The sequence below is a fragment of the Heterodontus francisci genome, chromosome 19 (genome assembly GCF_036365525.1).
Source record: "Heterodontus francisci isolate sHetFra1 chromosome 19, sHetFra1.hap1, whole genome shotgun sequence".
In the NCBI taxonomy this organism is placed as follows: Eukaryota; Metazoa; Chordata; class Chondrichthyes; order Heterodontiformes; family Heterodontidae; genus Heterodontus; species Heterodontus francisci.
Window position 1 is genome coordinate 83,983,679 of NC_090389.1, and position 16,043 is coordinate 83,999,721.

The 16,043-nt window shown below is 45.3% G+C and overlaps 1 protein-coding gene across 4 annotated transcripts in view; it reads right to left on the reverse strand.

The window, feature by feature from the left end:
- The window catches only part of hmces (5-hydroxymethylcytosine binding, ES cell specific), a 32,862-nt gene extending 19,608 nt beyond the window's left edge, over nt 1-13,254 (reverse strand). For 2 of the 4 annotated variants that reach the window (XM_068052353.1, XM_068052354.1), the window contains exons 1-4: nt 13,179-13,254; nt 7,476-7,708; nt 4,967-5,110; nt 3,536-3,658 (exon numbers count right to left, since the gene is read on the reverse strand). In XM_068052353.1, coding sequence (XP_067908454.1) covers nt 3,536-3,658; nt 4,967-5,110; nt 7,476-7,664 — 456 coding nt within the window. In that variant the 5' untranslated portion in view covers nt 7,665-7,708; nt 13,179-13,254. Of the gene's footprint in view, nt 1-3,535; nt 3,659-4,966; nt 5,111-7,475; nt 7,709-12,977; nt 13,081-13,115 lie in introns of those variants that run through there. The other 2 variants (XM_068052351.1, XM_068052352.1) reach the window with 2 other exon arrangements.
- Nucleotides 13,255-16,043: the final 2,789 nt, after the last annotated feature.

Below are 16,043 nucleotides of genomic sequence, written 5' to 3' on the forward strand. Positions count from 1 at the left end.
AGTTAAAAAAAGACTTTCATGCAATCAGCCAGAGCTCGATCTGACGTCAATGTGCCCTCCAGTCCCCTTGAATGAGGTAAAGGCAGGAAGACTACGCTCTAACAGTGGAACAGTAAGAGAAATGTGGATATAGATATTTACAGCTCGTCAAGAACAACTCATTCAAAAAGGGACACAAAGGGAAGGGGTACAGCTCTTTGGTATTCTCCATGCACAAGTCTAGACAGGAGTTACCAGCAGCTTCTTCAATGGGAGAGAAGATGACAGGGGGCAATATTCATCAATACACAGATTCTGACACAGTTAACCCTGCACAGCCTGGGAATGGTAGCTGCGACCTCCCGATTTAAAAATCACACAATGCAGTGCACTTAAAGATTAGACCACTGAGATGTCGGAATGGGTTCGGGTAGCCAATCACTTTAACCCAGCAAGCTAGATTTCCTGCATTGTCTACAATGAATCAGATTTATAGACAGGTAATAGTGACAATCTTTACTCACTGTTTTCCAAAGTGTTCTCTCTCTCTGGCTAATTAAATACACTGAGCTAATCACGGAGCTCTCTCCTACTCGCTGATTATCCTCTTGGAAACATGCTGACGTAGGAGCAATCACCATTGGAACCCAGTTAATTTAATCAAGTAAAATAACTGATTCAGGTAAAAGCTGACTGCGGGGAACACACTCAGCAAAATTAAATAATTTATAAAAAGACAGGATCAGAGGGGCCAGGATCAATTCCTCCTCGTGATTTGGTGAGGTTTGTTTTGTGTCCGCCGAGGTGAGGAGAGCAAGGATTGCATTTCTAACTTGGAGCCTCACTGCTGCGCTATAATGATCAGTGAGGTCAGGCAGTGGAAAGGTCAAGGCGCAGTGGGTAATGGTCCTGCTATATTCTCTCCTTAATAGGGTCAATACTAGTTCAATTCTCAGGGAGACGGCGGCGTAGGTTAATGTCACTGAAATAGTAAGCCAGAAGCCCAGGCTGATACCCTGGGGACATGGGTTCCAATCCCACCGCAACAGCTTTTTAAAAAAAATTCGTTCATGGGATGAGTGCGTCGCTGGCAAGGCCAGCATTTATTGCCCATCCCTACTAGCCCTTGTACTGAGTGGCTTGCTAGGCCATTTCACAGTCAACCATGTTGGTGGAATTTAAATTCAATTAATTAATTAATTTAAAAAATCTGGAATTGAAAGCTAGTCTCAGTAATGGCGCCATGAAACTATTATTGATTGTTGTAAAAGCCCATCTGGTTCACTAATGTCCTTTAGGGAAGGAAATCTGCTGTCCTTACCTGGTCTGGCCTACATGTGACTCCAGACCCACAGCAATGTGGTTGACTCTTAACTGTCCTCTGAAATGGCCTAGCAAGACACTCAGTTGTCAAGGGCAATTAGGAATGAGCAACAAATGCTGGCCTTGCCAGCGACGCCCACATCCCATGAAAGAATAATTTTTAAAAATTCCCATACTGAGCATTACTTTGGCCCCCTCTGCCTAATCTCACAGTTGGCTTGACCAGGGAAGTTTTATCTTACCATGCATTTAAACTCCACCCCTACGAAAGGCTCAGATGAGAAAACTGCCTCTTTGATCTCATCTTTCCAGGCTATGATTCCTACAACCTGTTCATTACCACTTCATCGTCCACTTGATCAGGTCGGCAGAACCTTGGTTTAACGTCTCATCTGAAGATGCAGCACTCCCTCACTTCTGCACACTTGGATAATGAGCTTAAGTCCTTGCGTGGGATTGAATCTTGAATCCAACTACTAGTGTCAGCACTCTCACCTCTGAATCACAAGATTCTAGGTTCAAGTCCCACTCTAGGGCTTCAGCACAAAAATTAAGGTTGGCACTACAGTCTATACTCCTCTCTTGCTATATATCGCGCATATACACATACACACCAACACCCCTGATCTGCTTTGAATCTTCTTCTTCTTCTTTGGCCTCCTTGTCTCGAGAGACAATGGGTAAGCACCTGGAGGTGGTCAGTGGTGTCAGTCGCTGCGAGGCAACTATGAAGTGACCTCTCCATGGCGCATGCCTGGGCGAATGTATGGAGGTTGAGAGTTGCCCAAGCGTCAAAACCCCCCTCTTGGCCTTTCTGGTGACAGCCATTTAAATACAGCTTCTTTTGGAAACCAGATTTGCCAGCACTGAATTATAGTGCACTCAATCTCAAAGAGGATGGATTGGGCACAGAATGGAGAAAGACAAAACAGACAGAAGAGTGCAAAGAAGCCCAATGATCCTCTTTGAATAGCACCATGGAATCTTTCTATCCAGCTCGGACTGCACTAACCCAATATGACTTTCAGTACCAAGCAATTTATTTATATATTCTTGAAATGAACAGAATCGCAAAGGACAAACCACAGGAATGCATTATTAAACACTTACTGACTCGGCCACTGGCACATCAGAAGTATTATCTAAAAATAAACCTGAAAAGAGTGATGTCTACTTAACAGGGTGTCCCAAACCCACCTTTCCTGTCACTAAGGTGACCAGCTTGTTCTGGTGAGGGTGAGGTGCTGAGAAAAAAAAAACAGTTACTCCTTCCTTCACAGGGATTAACAATGGGAAAGCAGGTTACCCCCACCTCCCCCCACCCGAGGGGCCCTTGCAGCCTCTATTAGCCGAGTGCAACAGGGTCACGGCAGCGAGTCCTGGAGGAGGCAGAGGGCGGTACTCGGCTTTGGAAGGAATTAGAACAAATCGCTTCAGCTTTGATTAGTTTTCCTTCATCCAGCCGCCTTACTCCTATCACTTCCTTTCCTGAAGCTGCTGAATCTTGTTGGGATCTTTCCCTAAGGCAGCAACGGTCCCTTGGCACCACAACCCAAACGCGGAGTCTCAGCAGGCTATTCTACCATGAAGGAGGCATGACTGAAGCAAATTCTGGCAGCGGTATGCAAACATTTTACTGCGTGAGTTATGCTCGACAGCGTCAGAGTGTGGAGAATTATGGCTGATTCTCTTTTCCGGGGAAATATGAGGCCAGCTGCAGCGTGCCATCTAAGAGTTCAGTACGGAAGAGGATTCAAAACTACAAATCTCCTGGTCAATGCGGCTCAAGCGAACCATCAGGAGATGGGGCATCGTGAATCTTATAATGATACTGTGGCTCAATGTGGACCACCCTCACCTTGGGTCCGAAGCATGCATGTTCAAATCCCACTCCAAAGACACGAGCACAAAAAACCATAACTGAGGGAGGCCTGCACTGCCGCAAGTGCTTTTTTTTGGATGAGGCGTTAAACCGAGGACCCTCAGGTGGATGTAAAAGTAGTTCTCCCCCGGGTTCTGCTCACTATAAATCCCTCGACCAACTTCACTTTGAAAAAAAAAAAATGATCCGGTCATTATCGCACAGCTATTTGCGAGATCTTGCTGTGCACAATTTGGCTGCCGTGTTCCCTGCAGCAGTGACAACACTTCAGACCTACTTAATTGGCTGTAAAGTGGCTTGAGATGTCATGAGGTTGCGAAAGGCGCCATAGAAATGCAAGATGTTTCTTACCTCCTCTTTCTCGCAGGACTGTGGGAAGTAGATGAAGTAGGGCTGCTTCTCCCCATTCTGCCTCTGCCATTCATAGAATCCATCAGCCAACACAACACAGCGCTGTCCTCTAAAGAACGGATCCTGTTGAAGAACAGGTTAAGATGTACAAAATTAGAAGGGGCCTAGATAAAGCAGATAGGAAGGACCTGCTTCCCCTAGCAGAGACGTCAATTACCAGGGAGCACAGATTTAAGGTAAAAGCAAAATACTGCGGATGCTGGAAATCTGAACTAAAAACAAGAAATGCTGGAACCACTCAGCAGGTCTGGCAGCATCTGTGGAAAGAGAAGCAGAGTTAACGTTTCGGGTCAGTGACCCTTCGGAACTAGCAAATATTGGAAATGTCAAAGGTTATAAGCAAGTGAAGTGGGGGTGGGGCAAGAGATAACAAAGGAGAAGGTGTAGATTGGACAAGGCCACATAGCTGACCAAAAGGTCATGGAGCAAAGGCAAACAATATGTTAATGGTGTGTTGAAAGACAAAGCATTAGTACAGATAAGGTGTTAATGGACTGAAGATTGAACAGCAGCAAGTGATTTAAGGTGATTGGTAGAAGAATGAGAGGGGACATGAGGAAAAACTGGTGAGTGTCTGGAATTCACTGCCTGGCTCAGTGGTGGAGGCAGAAACCCTCAACTCATTTAAAAGGTACCTGGACATGCACCTGAAGTGCTGTAACCTGCAAGGCTACGGACCAGGTGCTGGAAGGTGAGATCAGATTGGGCGGCTAGTTTTTTCAGCTAGCAGAGTCACGACGGACTGAATGGCCTCCTTCTGTGCCGTAATTTTTCTGTGGTTCTATGATTAGGGGTGTTTTATAGCTTAGGTTGTCCAGTTTTGGATCAGACCGTCCCGAGCTTGAAGACATTTCTAAAATTTCTAACTCAGATATGCGATAATCTTCTTCCAAGTTTCAAGGTTGGTTCCCCCTCCCCATTCTGGTGTGGAGGCATTAGTTATTGAGAGTTTTGATGCCTTTTCATGGAAAGCAGGAGTGCTGAATCTGTGTCGTCAGAGCGTCTGGGAGCTTGCCCTGCACAAATTGGCTGCTGTGGTTCCCTACATTGCAACAGTGACTATGCTTCAAAAGTACACTTTTGGCTGTGAATCACTTTGGGACGTTCTAATGTCCCGAACGATTCTATATCAGATCAGAGGAATTGCTAGATGAAAAAAAGAACAAAATTAATCTAATCTGCTTTCAATCCTTCTTTATCCAGATGGTGGCTAGAATGTGAAACTCACTGGGATGGACCAGTTGACCCGACATGGCCTCTTTCTGTGCTGTAATTCTATCTAATTCTGGTAGCTGCAGTATACAATGATAATTGATTTGGGAGAACAGCAGGGGCGCACTGAGTGATCAGAGTGCTTGCTGAGCATCGCACCTTGTATGACTTCTTCTGCATCATCCCGTCACTGCGGCAGTTACTGGTGTTGTACAGCATTTTCGAAGGATCGCTCTCCCGAAACCAGGATGGAATAAGACCCCATCGCATAGCTGCTAGGATAGGCTCTGCACTCTCCGCATCCTGTCAAAACAAACAAAGAGCCCATTGGCTAAACAAAACTGTCGTCTCCATCTTAAGTGCACGCTCGCTTCTTGCCCCCCGCCCCCACCACCCCACCCACCCTGATCACTAACTGGCAATTCCTGTTGGAAAGGGCACAAAGGGATTCTGGATTATAACAGGATTGGATTAGGATGTGATGTCCCTGCAGCTAATAAAGCGCGAACACTCAATATCAAAACACACATGAATACTTGTCACTTAGGCAATGTGACAGAGTGCAGCTGGTACTTGTAGAACTGCAGCACCTTGTGCTAATGGGACTGGGCTAACAACTCAGCTTGGGGAGTTCAAATCCCACCAGGGAACAGAGAGGTCGAATTCGATAAATTAAATGAGGAAGCCCAGTCACCTCTCCTTGATCTGCAATGGTTTCAGCATTATCAAGTCTCCTACAAAGAACAAAGAACAGTACAGCACAGGAACAGGCCATTCGGCCCTCCAAGTCTGCGCCGATCTTGATGCCTGCCTAAACTAAAACCTTCTGCACTTCCGGGGACCGTATCCCTCTATTCCCATCCTATTCATGTATTTGTCAAGATGCCTCTTAAACGTCATTATCGTACCTGCTTCCACCACCTCCCCCGGCAGCAAGTTCCAGGCACTCACCACCCTCTGTGTAAAGAACTTGCCTCGCACATCCCCTCTAAACTTTGCCCCTCTCACCTTAAACCTATGTCCCCTAGTAACTGACTCTTCCACCCTGGGAAAAAGCTTCTGACTATTCACTCTGTCCATGCCGCTCATAACTTTGTAAACCTCTATCATGTCGCCCCTCCACCTCCGTCGTTCCAGTGAAAACAATCCGAGTTTATCCAACCTCTCCTCATAGCTAATGCCCTCCAGACCAGGCAACATCCTGGTAAACCTCTTCTGTACCCTCTCCAAAACCTCCACATCCTTCTGGTAGTGTAGCGACCAGAATTGCGTGCAATATTCGAAGTGTGGCCTAACTAAAGTTCTTTGTGGAGTGTGGTCACTCCTGAGTAGAAGCTCTACAGGAGCAGCCATATCAACATCAGCACTACAGGAGCAGGACAGACACCGTGAACTCAGCAGTTCATCTTGTGACCCCTCAAAGCCTTTGTACCAACCACCCAGCTCAGGTCACGTGTGTGAAGGAGCACTCACCACTCACCTGGGTGGGTGCAGCTCCAACAACACATAAGAAGCTTGACACCATCCAGGACAAAGCAGCCCACTTGATTGGCACCCCATCCACCACCTTCAATATTTACTCCCTCCACCACACAGGGCCAGCCATATGTACCATCTATAAGATGCACTGCAACAACACACCCAGGCTCCTTAGACAGCACCTTCCAAACCTGCGACCTCTTCCACCTCAAAGGACAAGGGCAGCAAATGCATGGGAACACCACCCATGCAAGTTCCCCTCCAAGCCGCACACCATCCTGACTTGGAACTACATCACCGTTCCTTCACTGTCGCTGGGTCAAAATCCTGGAACTCCCTTCCTAACAGCACTGTGGGTGTACCTACCCCACATGGACTGCAGCGGTTCAAGAAGGCGGCTCACCACCGGGCAATTATGGATGGTCAATAAATGCTGTCCTAGCAAGCGACGCCCACATCCCATGAACAAATAAAAAAACTACAGGATGCATGGCAGCCACACACCAAGCACCTCTGTGCCCACCCCCAACCTCACACTGGCACAGTGGTTAGCACTGCAGCCTCATAGCTCCAGGGACCCGGGTTCGATTCTGGGTACTGCCTGTGTGGAGTTTGCAAGTTCTCCCTGTGTCTGCGTGGGTTTTCTCCGGGTGCTCCGGTTTCCTCCCACAAGCCAAAAGACTTGCAGGTTGATAGGTAAATTGGCCATTATAAATTGTCACTAGTATAGGTAGGTGGTAGGGAAATATAGGGACAGGTGAGGATGTTTGGTAGGAATATGGTAGTGTGGGATTAGTATAAATGGGTGGTTGATGGTCGGCACAGACTCGGTGGGCCGAAGGGCCTGTTTCAGTGCTGTATCTCTAATCTAATCTAATCTACCACCGATAGGAACAAGCACAGCAATGTAATTGGATCATCACCTCGGAGTTCCCCTCCTAGTCACACATCATTTGGACACAAATTGGCTACCACATTTCCTACATTACAACAGTGACTAACTACACTTCAAATGTACTTCATAGGCTGGAAAGCACTTTGAGATGTTCGGTGGCCGTAAAAGGCGCTGTATAAATGCAATTCTTTCTTTTCTTTTTTTTTGTGCTACAAAATTACAATATAAAAGAGTTTCTGATCCCGAGCACAAAGAAACATAAAAATACATCAGATGAAAACGGACTACAATTACCTTGCTAAAGTGTTTTCTCGAAACCAGCACTGGGCCGTGCGAATGTGGGCTTCTGTTGAACGAGGGCTTGTACTTATCTCGGTCTCCGTCTCTCCATTCAGGGTCCCTTCGCCTTCCTTGCCTGTCTCGATAGGCACAGGCGCGCCTGATCTGATCAGCAGCCAGTGAGCACGCAGTGCGCCCACACATGTTGGCTACGAGTGACACTTGGTACAAATCCTTATCCCTTAATCCTGTAAAAGACATAGTACAAGGTAAAATTAATTGTGTTTAATTATTATACCCCAGCGTGAGCACAGAGTGCAATCTAATCTCAGAATTCAGACGACTTTGTGTTATCTGAACCCTTTGAATGGATCCACCGCCTGGTAATCCACTCCTACCCATTCAGTATCTTTGCTGCTCTGATAAATCCAAATCCTTTTTGCCTTAATGCAGGACGCCATTGGAAGAAATTGGCGTTAGACTGAGTCAGAAGTGACTGAGGGGGGGGGTGAGGATTTCCACAATGTTGAGGTCCTGAGAAAGAACAGGTTGGAGATGATGCTGCTGGAAGTCTCTATTGCAATGCATCCAGGATGGAGTCATGTTGGATGGCATACTTGAAAGGAAAAGAAAAGGAAAGTTTTAAACTATAAATCGGAGAAATCACCAAGGAAGGTGATTTGGAAACCAGTGAGAAAGTTTCTTCCAACCAGGACCAAATGATGTTCAATTTGCTGCAAAATATCAGGATCGGACTTGGCTTAAAGGTTTATTATACCCCCATCCCATTATAAAAATTAAATTACAAGCTTCCAGAGAGTGCAGATGAGCAACAACCTCCGCTTACAGTAATTTTATCAAGGCAACACAACACTTCACAAGAGGACTGGTAATCGCTGTGCAGAAAATGGAAGAAAAGGGAGAGGTGGTAAAAACACAGTTGAAGGGATGGATTTTGATCAGACTCCAAGATAGGTAGAAAGGCAAGCAAAGGCAGGGGGAGGGGGTTTAAGAGGTCATAGGGTAGAAATTGGACCTCACTGGACAATGCTGATGATTGGCCAACCTACCAGGCTCAATGAAAGGACCTGAAGGATAGTCTGGGGGCTGAAAATTTTTGCGCTTGGATAAAGACAAATCTGCAAATTAATGCCCTAATGCACAATTCTCCTCCAGCCCCACAACCCTCCCAGAATTCTGCGTTCCTCCAATTCTATCCTCTTCCTTCCTTCTCCCCACTGTTGTCAGCCGTGCCTTCAGAAATCTAGGCCCTGAATTCTGGAATTTCCTCCCTAAAACTCTCTGCCTCTCTCTCCTCCTTTAAGACCCTCCTCAAGATCTACCTCATTGACCAAGCTTTTGAGCACCTGCCCTTATGTCTATTTCTTTGGTTCTGTCGATTTTTTTTTTTGTCCGATTATGCTCCTATTAAGAACCTTTACTATAGGTGGTATATAAAAGCAAACTGTTGTTGCTGCTCTAAACTGGACAAATAACAAGAAGCTTACTCGTGTTCTGAGCTGGTAAGTCGTATAGTTTTAGCAGGTTAAATTGCACCACTAACCTTCACAAACTTAGAGGTCTCTAACTTGTTAAAAGCAGTCAAAGTTTTCCATTATAAACTCCTACGTTGTTATAATGGAAACTGTCCATGTAAACTTGTCACACTGTAATTACACCCATCCACCACAGTACTAGAGCATCACCACTGGCACGAGTGTGCAACTGCAACATGACAATGTCACCACTGGGTCCGTGATAGTGCTCTTGCCTTTGGGTCAAAGGTAATGAGCTCAAGCCTGACTCCAAGCACAATATCTAAGCTGACACTCCAGTGCAGTATTGAGGAAGCGCTGCACTGTTGAAGGAGCTGTTTCTCAGATGAGGTGTTAAACCAAAACCACGTCTGCCTGAGTGTAAAACACCCCACGGTATTACTCAAGGAAGATGGAGTTCTCCTGGTGTCACGGCTAACATTTATCTCTTGATCAACACCACTAATAACAGATAACCAGTATCCAGTCATTTATCTCATTTCATTATGTGGGATCTTGCTGTGTGCAAATTGGCTGCCACCATGGCCCACAAATAGTGCCTCTACTTCAAAATTAATTCATTGGCTGCAAAGCGCTTTAGCATGTCCCAAGGACAGAAAGGTGCAGTTTGCATACAACTCAGTTGTACTTAAGAAAGGTGGCTCACCATCACTTTCTCAACGACAATTAGCGATGGGCAATAAATGCAGGCCTTGCCAGCAACACCCACATCCAGTGAATGAATTTCCCCCCCAAATTTTAAAGAACAGATTTTTATTTCTTTTGAAGTGCAGTCAGTTGTCATGTAGGAAACGTGACAGCCAATTTATGCACAGCAAGCTCCCACAAACAGCACTGTGATTAATGACCAGATAAACTGTTCTAGCGATGTTAATTCAGGGATAAAGATTGGCCAGGACACCAGAGATAAGCTCCCCACTCTTCTTTGAAATAGCATCACAGGATCTTTTAGATCCAAGAGGGCAGACGGCATCTCATCTCATCCGAAAGACGGCACCTCCGACAATGCAGTGCACCCTCATTACTATACTGGGAGTGTCAGTCAGCCTTGAACTTTGTGGTCAAGTCCTAGAATGGGACATAAACCCACAATCTGCAGACTCTGGCGAGCGTGCTTCTAACTGAGCCACAGCAGAAGGAGCAACTTCAGACCCAGCGTCAGAAAGCTGCTACAAAAAAATGCATATCTTCTGGCAGCAGCGCAACCTGCATCCATTTTTTTTGAATTCGGCTCCACGTGCAATCTCCACAGAGAAAAAAAAAAGATTTAAACGCAAAGGGACGAAACTGTGCCAAGTTCTTTCCAACTTCATTCACAGGTTCAAAAAAAAAGACATTTATTATTCAGCCAGCTGGTTCTTTTGTTACTCAGACAATTGTCAGGCAATACCGGAGAACAACTCCTAGAGAAATTCAAAAAAAGTTTCCCTCTTGTAATCAAGCAAAAGATTATTACCTCTTAACACTTTCAAAAATGTAATCACATCCCACACAATGTTATCTGATTTTCATAAGTCATTTGTGATTTTAATTTGCTAGCAGACTTGTTAGCTGTAGCTCAGTGGGTAGCACTCTCACCTCTGAGTCACTCCAGAGACCTGAACACAAAACTCTAGGCTGACACTCCACTGGAGTGCTGCACTGTCGGAGGTGCTCACCTCTTGGAGATGTAAAACTGAGGCCCTGTCTGCCCACTGAATGTAAAAGATTCCACAGCACTATTCAAAGAAGAGAAGTGGAGTGCTCTGGTGTGGTGGCTAATATTTATCCACAAACCAATTTCTAAAACAGACGATCTGCATTGTCGGAGGTTGCTGTGCACAAGTTCGTTGCTGGGTTTTTCACATTACAAGTGACTACACTTCAAAAGAACTATGTCGGCTGCAAGGCACTTTGGGATGTTCAGAGGTTGTGACAGGCGCTACATAAATGAAAGTTCCTTTGTTTTTTTTTCCTGTAGTGTTCAGATTAAACATGTAATCAGTGTTTTCTTTTTCAGTATTTCCTGGAGTCTTTTAGTCTGTACTTCTCAGCAGTTGGCAGGAAAAAAAGACAGAAGCGCAAAGGAGAGAGCCAACTGTGTAACAACCCCGACAAACAAATTTTTCTGCAGCACCTGTGGAAGAGCCTGTCACTCTAGAATTGGCCTTTTTTGCCACTCCAGACGCTGCTCCACACACCACTGACCACCTCCAGGCGCTTACCCATTGTCTCTCAAGATAAGGAGGCCAAAGAAAAAGAAAGAATTCTCAGTACCACACGAAAGCCTCGATTATCCATGATCTCTCTCTGGCACTGCGACCACAGCAAGGCAGGAATTCCACTACTTAAGTGTTTCATTCTCCCGGACCCATAGAAAGAGCCTCCTCAGTTTCAGGAAACTGCAGTGCGATCCAAATATGAAACTCCCTCCAATTTCCACCCTTGTAAATCCAGGCCTTCCCTCATCGCAGCCTCGAAGCGACTAAGACCCCTCAGGAAAATTCTGGCATTAGGCATCCTAAGTAGGTGAACCTGCTTGGATTACAATCATTTTCCCTTCCTTCAAAGGCCAGCTGATTGGGTACATGCACTTCAATGTGATTTATGGATTGACATGCTCTCGGCTACACTACTTACTATACCACCAATCTTTGCTTTATCTCAACCTATGGGAAACTCACTAACCTAATAGGGGCAAGAGTAGGGTTGCCAACTGTTCTATCACAAGACCTACAACAGCCCTTCATAGAAAAACAGCCTTCCTCCCACCCCCAATTTCTAATATTTCGATGACACATAAGCAAAACTATTCAAAGGATATGAAAAAAGTTTTTTTTTTAATGTCCCTAAAACTTTTGCCCTCAGATTGTTGCAGCCTTGTCCAGGACAGTAATCCTCAATTCCTGGAGATTCCAGGTCAATCCTGGAGGGTTGGCAACCCTAGACAAGGGTAACGTTGGCTAAGGCTTGTAAGCAGACCTTGCATTTCAGCTGCAGGGTGCAAGGAGTATTTTTGACTCTAAGTCGGCAGATATTGGCCGTTTGAAAAAATGCACCTGCAGTGTAGCACAAGCTACACAGATGCGGAAAGCATTAGGTTTGATATCCGGTCTATGCAGAGCCAGCTGGGCTAAGCCATGGTGGAGGCAGAGGTGCTCTTGTTGGCCTCTGTGTCCCTCTTCGAGGGGGGAGGGGGAAAAGAATCTGTGTCCCTCCACTCCTGATGCTCCCCAACGAGTCCAGATAGACGTGTGTGTACACATTGGGTGAGAACAGGATGAAGTTTGACACTGGGAATAGCAAATGAATGAAAAACAACTATTTTGAGCATAGGAGCCTGTGGCATGAATCACCACCTACAGAAGAGAGGAAACATCAAAATAAATATAAAGGCAGCAGTCAGAATGAAACCAGCATTTTACAAGTGATTCTGAAATACACCATCACAGATGACCGCATATATTTTTGCACATCGCTCTGATCACTCTGCGCCCACTTTCTGATTTTTCTAAAAGTTGTTCTGACAGCTTAAATTTATGCAGAGCACATCTCAAAGTGCTTGGCCGTCGGTGGGAAAACATGAATTACAGCTTTACACTGGGCTGCAAATTCTTATAGCCCAGCTGTAAACAAAATCAACATTTAGTGTCTTCATGTTGGACCAAAGAACTCAAAAACTTTTAAATAATGGCAAATGTTAAAAAAAAACAAACAAAAAAAACTATCTGAATATCAACTGGCCTCCAATCAGACCCTCTTCATACACAAATTATAATTAACAATATAGTTAGCAAAATAAATCACTGATACTTCAGGTGAACAGGACCCAAAGTGCTATATTCTTATAATATAAATGCCTCCTACTGATTTCTTGTATATTCCCCCACCCACCCTTTAGGGCCTAGATCAGGGCCTCACTACTTTTCCTCAATCCTAAACTTTTCCCTCCCAGTGAAAAATGCTATTTATTGAGAAATACCTCCTTTAAAAAAAATAGAAAGTTGAACATTCTTGCCCAGACTTGCAAGTTAAAGCGGTAAACACAGAAAAAACAGGCAGTGACATGCCACTGAGGGCCACTCTCCCTTTCCCTCTTCCCCCGCTTCCGTGTGCTCACATTTCCCGCTCTCACTCTGCATTTTGATACATTGCAGTTGTTACATTTCCATTATTGACACACCTGAGCGCTCCGTTACATCGTTGCCGCTCCGACTCTCCACAGAAGCACGTTAGCCCACGTGACGGAAACGTATGACCTAAGGGACGTGACGTCACCAGAGCCACGCCTCTCCCTCCACGCCCCGCCGCCATATTGGTAAGGTCAGAATCTATCACCCTGCTTCATGGGCAAGGAGCCTCATTTGGAATCTCCTTTTGTTAGACCTTTAGTTCCTTGTTGAATTTATGTATATTTTTATTTAAGCATCTTTTATGCTTCATTTTTCTTCCTCATATATTTATTATCCCCCAAAAGACAGCATTAATATAGAGTTTCCCACATCCTCAAGATGTCCCAAAGAGCTTTCACCAACTGATTACATTTGAGGTGTTGCAATGTATGCAAACACAGTTTGTGCACAGCACGATCCCACCATCAGAAACGATAAGTGAAAGTTTCTTTTCTGTCCCTCCTTCAACTGACCCTCACCTCTGCACCTTCTTGAAGCTTTGACCAAGCTTTCAGTACCCTATCTGATCTCTAGAAAAAAATTCCATTTTGGCAGTAAACAAATGTATAAATTCCACAGGATACTTAGTATTCAAAAGGGTTAATCTGTGCTGTTTCATTTCAGTGATTTAATTTCCTGGTCAATTGCCCCTTTATGTATTTCTATTTATCTTTTCTCCACCCTCTGTAAACCGCCCTGGGGCATTCTCCATATTAAAGGATGTTTATTGTTGTTCTCCTCGCAACATTACGCCAAGATACCAAAGCTGGTATTGACTGACACGGACATCTGCTACATCCATTTATTTCATTATATTTTTTTCCACAGATCGCATTTTCCTAGCAACGGATCACAATCGCCTGGAAAACAGGGCGAATTACCTTAAAGACATTTATGACTTTAGAGGCATTTCCCCCAAATGCTTGACATTATTTTCATAAAAGGAAAGATCTGCTCCTTCACTACAGCCCGTTTCTGTTGAGACTGGAAAGATATTCTCCTCATAGTAATTCGTCCATTATCAATTTCAAAAATGTTGACACAGTGCCATTATTTAGTTTAATCCAACCCAAGAAATTTTAATTCCTTCCATCCTTCTCATAACGTGTGACTGACAGTCTTTCCAATCTGTAGCCTTGAGTTGCATATCAGTCCAGAGTATCAAATGCACTCAATTCTTTTGGTACAAAGAGGTCAAGAGGATGTTGGATGGCCACCTGAGAGAAATAGACTTGCAGGCCTACTGGGATCGAGCCGGGGACTGCATAGCTCCGTGGAGCGCCGGCATGGACCCAATGGGATGAAAGGCCTCCTTCTATACGGTAAATGACTCTATGATTATATAAGTTCCTTTAGATGATGTAGTGTAATTTTATGAGTCAATTCTGCCTGTGGGGAGCCTCGCCTGCCAGCCAAATATCCAGAAATTCAAGTACACGGTTCTGGGTACTGCCTGTGTGGAGTTTGCAAGTTCTCCCAGTGACCGTGTGGGTTTTCGCTGGGTGCTCCGGTTTCCTCCCACAGCCAAAGACTTGCAGGTTGATAGGTAAATTGGCCATTGTAAATTGCTCCTAGTGTAGGTAGATGGTAGGAGAATTGGGGGAAGGTGGGGATATGGTAGGGAATACGGGATTAATGTAGGATTAGTATAAATGGGTGGTTAATGGTCGGCACAGACTCAGTGGGCCGAAGGGCCTGTTTCAGTGCTGTATCACTCTATGACACATAGACAATTGCAGGCATCGTGTGCCCGAAATTTTGAGAATGTGAACCCCCAGTGGAAAATACAGATTTGTAAAAACACCTCATGATTTTTAAACTGGGGTGCTTATTAGTGGTTAAATTCTCCGAATCGGAGGGAGAAAGATGCAAACCTGTGTCATCTACTGCAAGGACACCTGCAGAGGGCTGGCAGGGACAGTAATGGTTAGTGGTAGACTGAAACTTGGCGATAGCTCCTTGCTGGCATGCTGACATATGGGGATGGTACCGAGGGGTGACACAGAGGGCAGGCCTCCTCATAAGGACCTCATGCAGCATTGCCTTGACTCGCAACCACCAAGCAAGTGCTTGGCTGCTCCATCCCTCATCTATGGACTCGTAACTGCACCTTTCCCTTAATTTCCGCCTTCCACGCTTTAATGTCCCATCCCCTCAGCCTTGGTGAAAGTTGCTAATCAGTTGAGGCTCTCTAAATGCTTTAATAATTTTATGTCCCTTTACAGTGACAACTGTCCTTTAAGTGGATCCATCTCTTTAAATTTCCCTCTCGCCTCAGAGCTTTGTGAGGTTGGAAAATGCTAATAGACGCCATGGTCTCTATGGCATAGTCCAGCCTCTCTTTCTCAATTTCCTAGTAATGCAACCCAGGAGTGTCCAGATATGGAAAGCCTCAGGAAACTGGTGTTGTGCCTGGAGCTCACCTCAGAATAGAGGGTCAGAATAGCCGCAAGCTGAATGAGACCCCAAAGGTAAATGGAAATCATTTATTTTCAGTTCCTCCCAGATTTTTGGGCCCCTGGGGCCTTTTGGCTGCTGGCCTACAGCAGTAGTATCCAAGCTGGTAAGTAGGTCCCAGTTGTAGGCCTCCTCCCGTTTGCTGGTAACTAGGCCCCAATTGTAGGCCTCCTCCCGTTTGCTGGTAACTAGGCCCCTGTTGTAGGCCTCCTCCTGTTTGCTGGTAATTAGACCCCAGTTGTAGGCCTCCTCCTGTTTGCTGGTAATTAGGCCCCAGTTGTAGGCCTCCTCCCATTTGCTGGTGCAAGGCCCAGGGCGATGGAGAGCCGTGGCGGCACTCCCCCCCCCCCCCGACATGACGGCATGCTCATTTAAATCTGTTACATATTGTTTTGCATATGTTTGAATGTCATTCACCG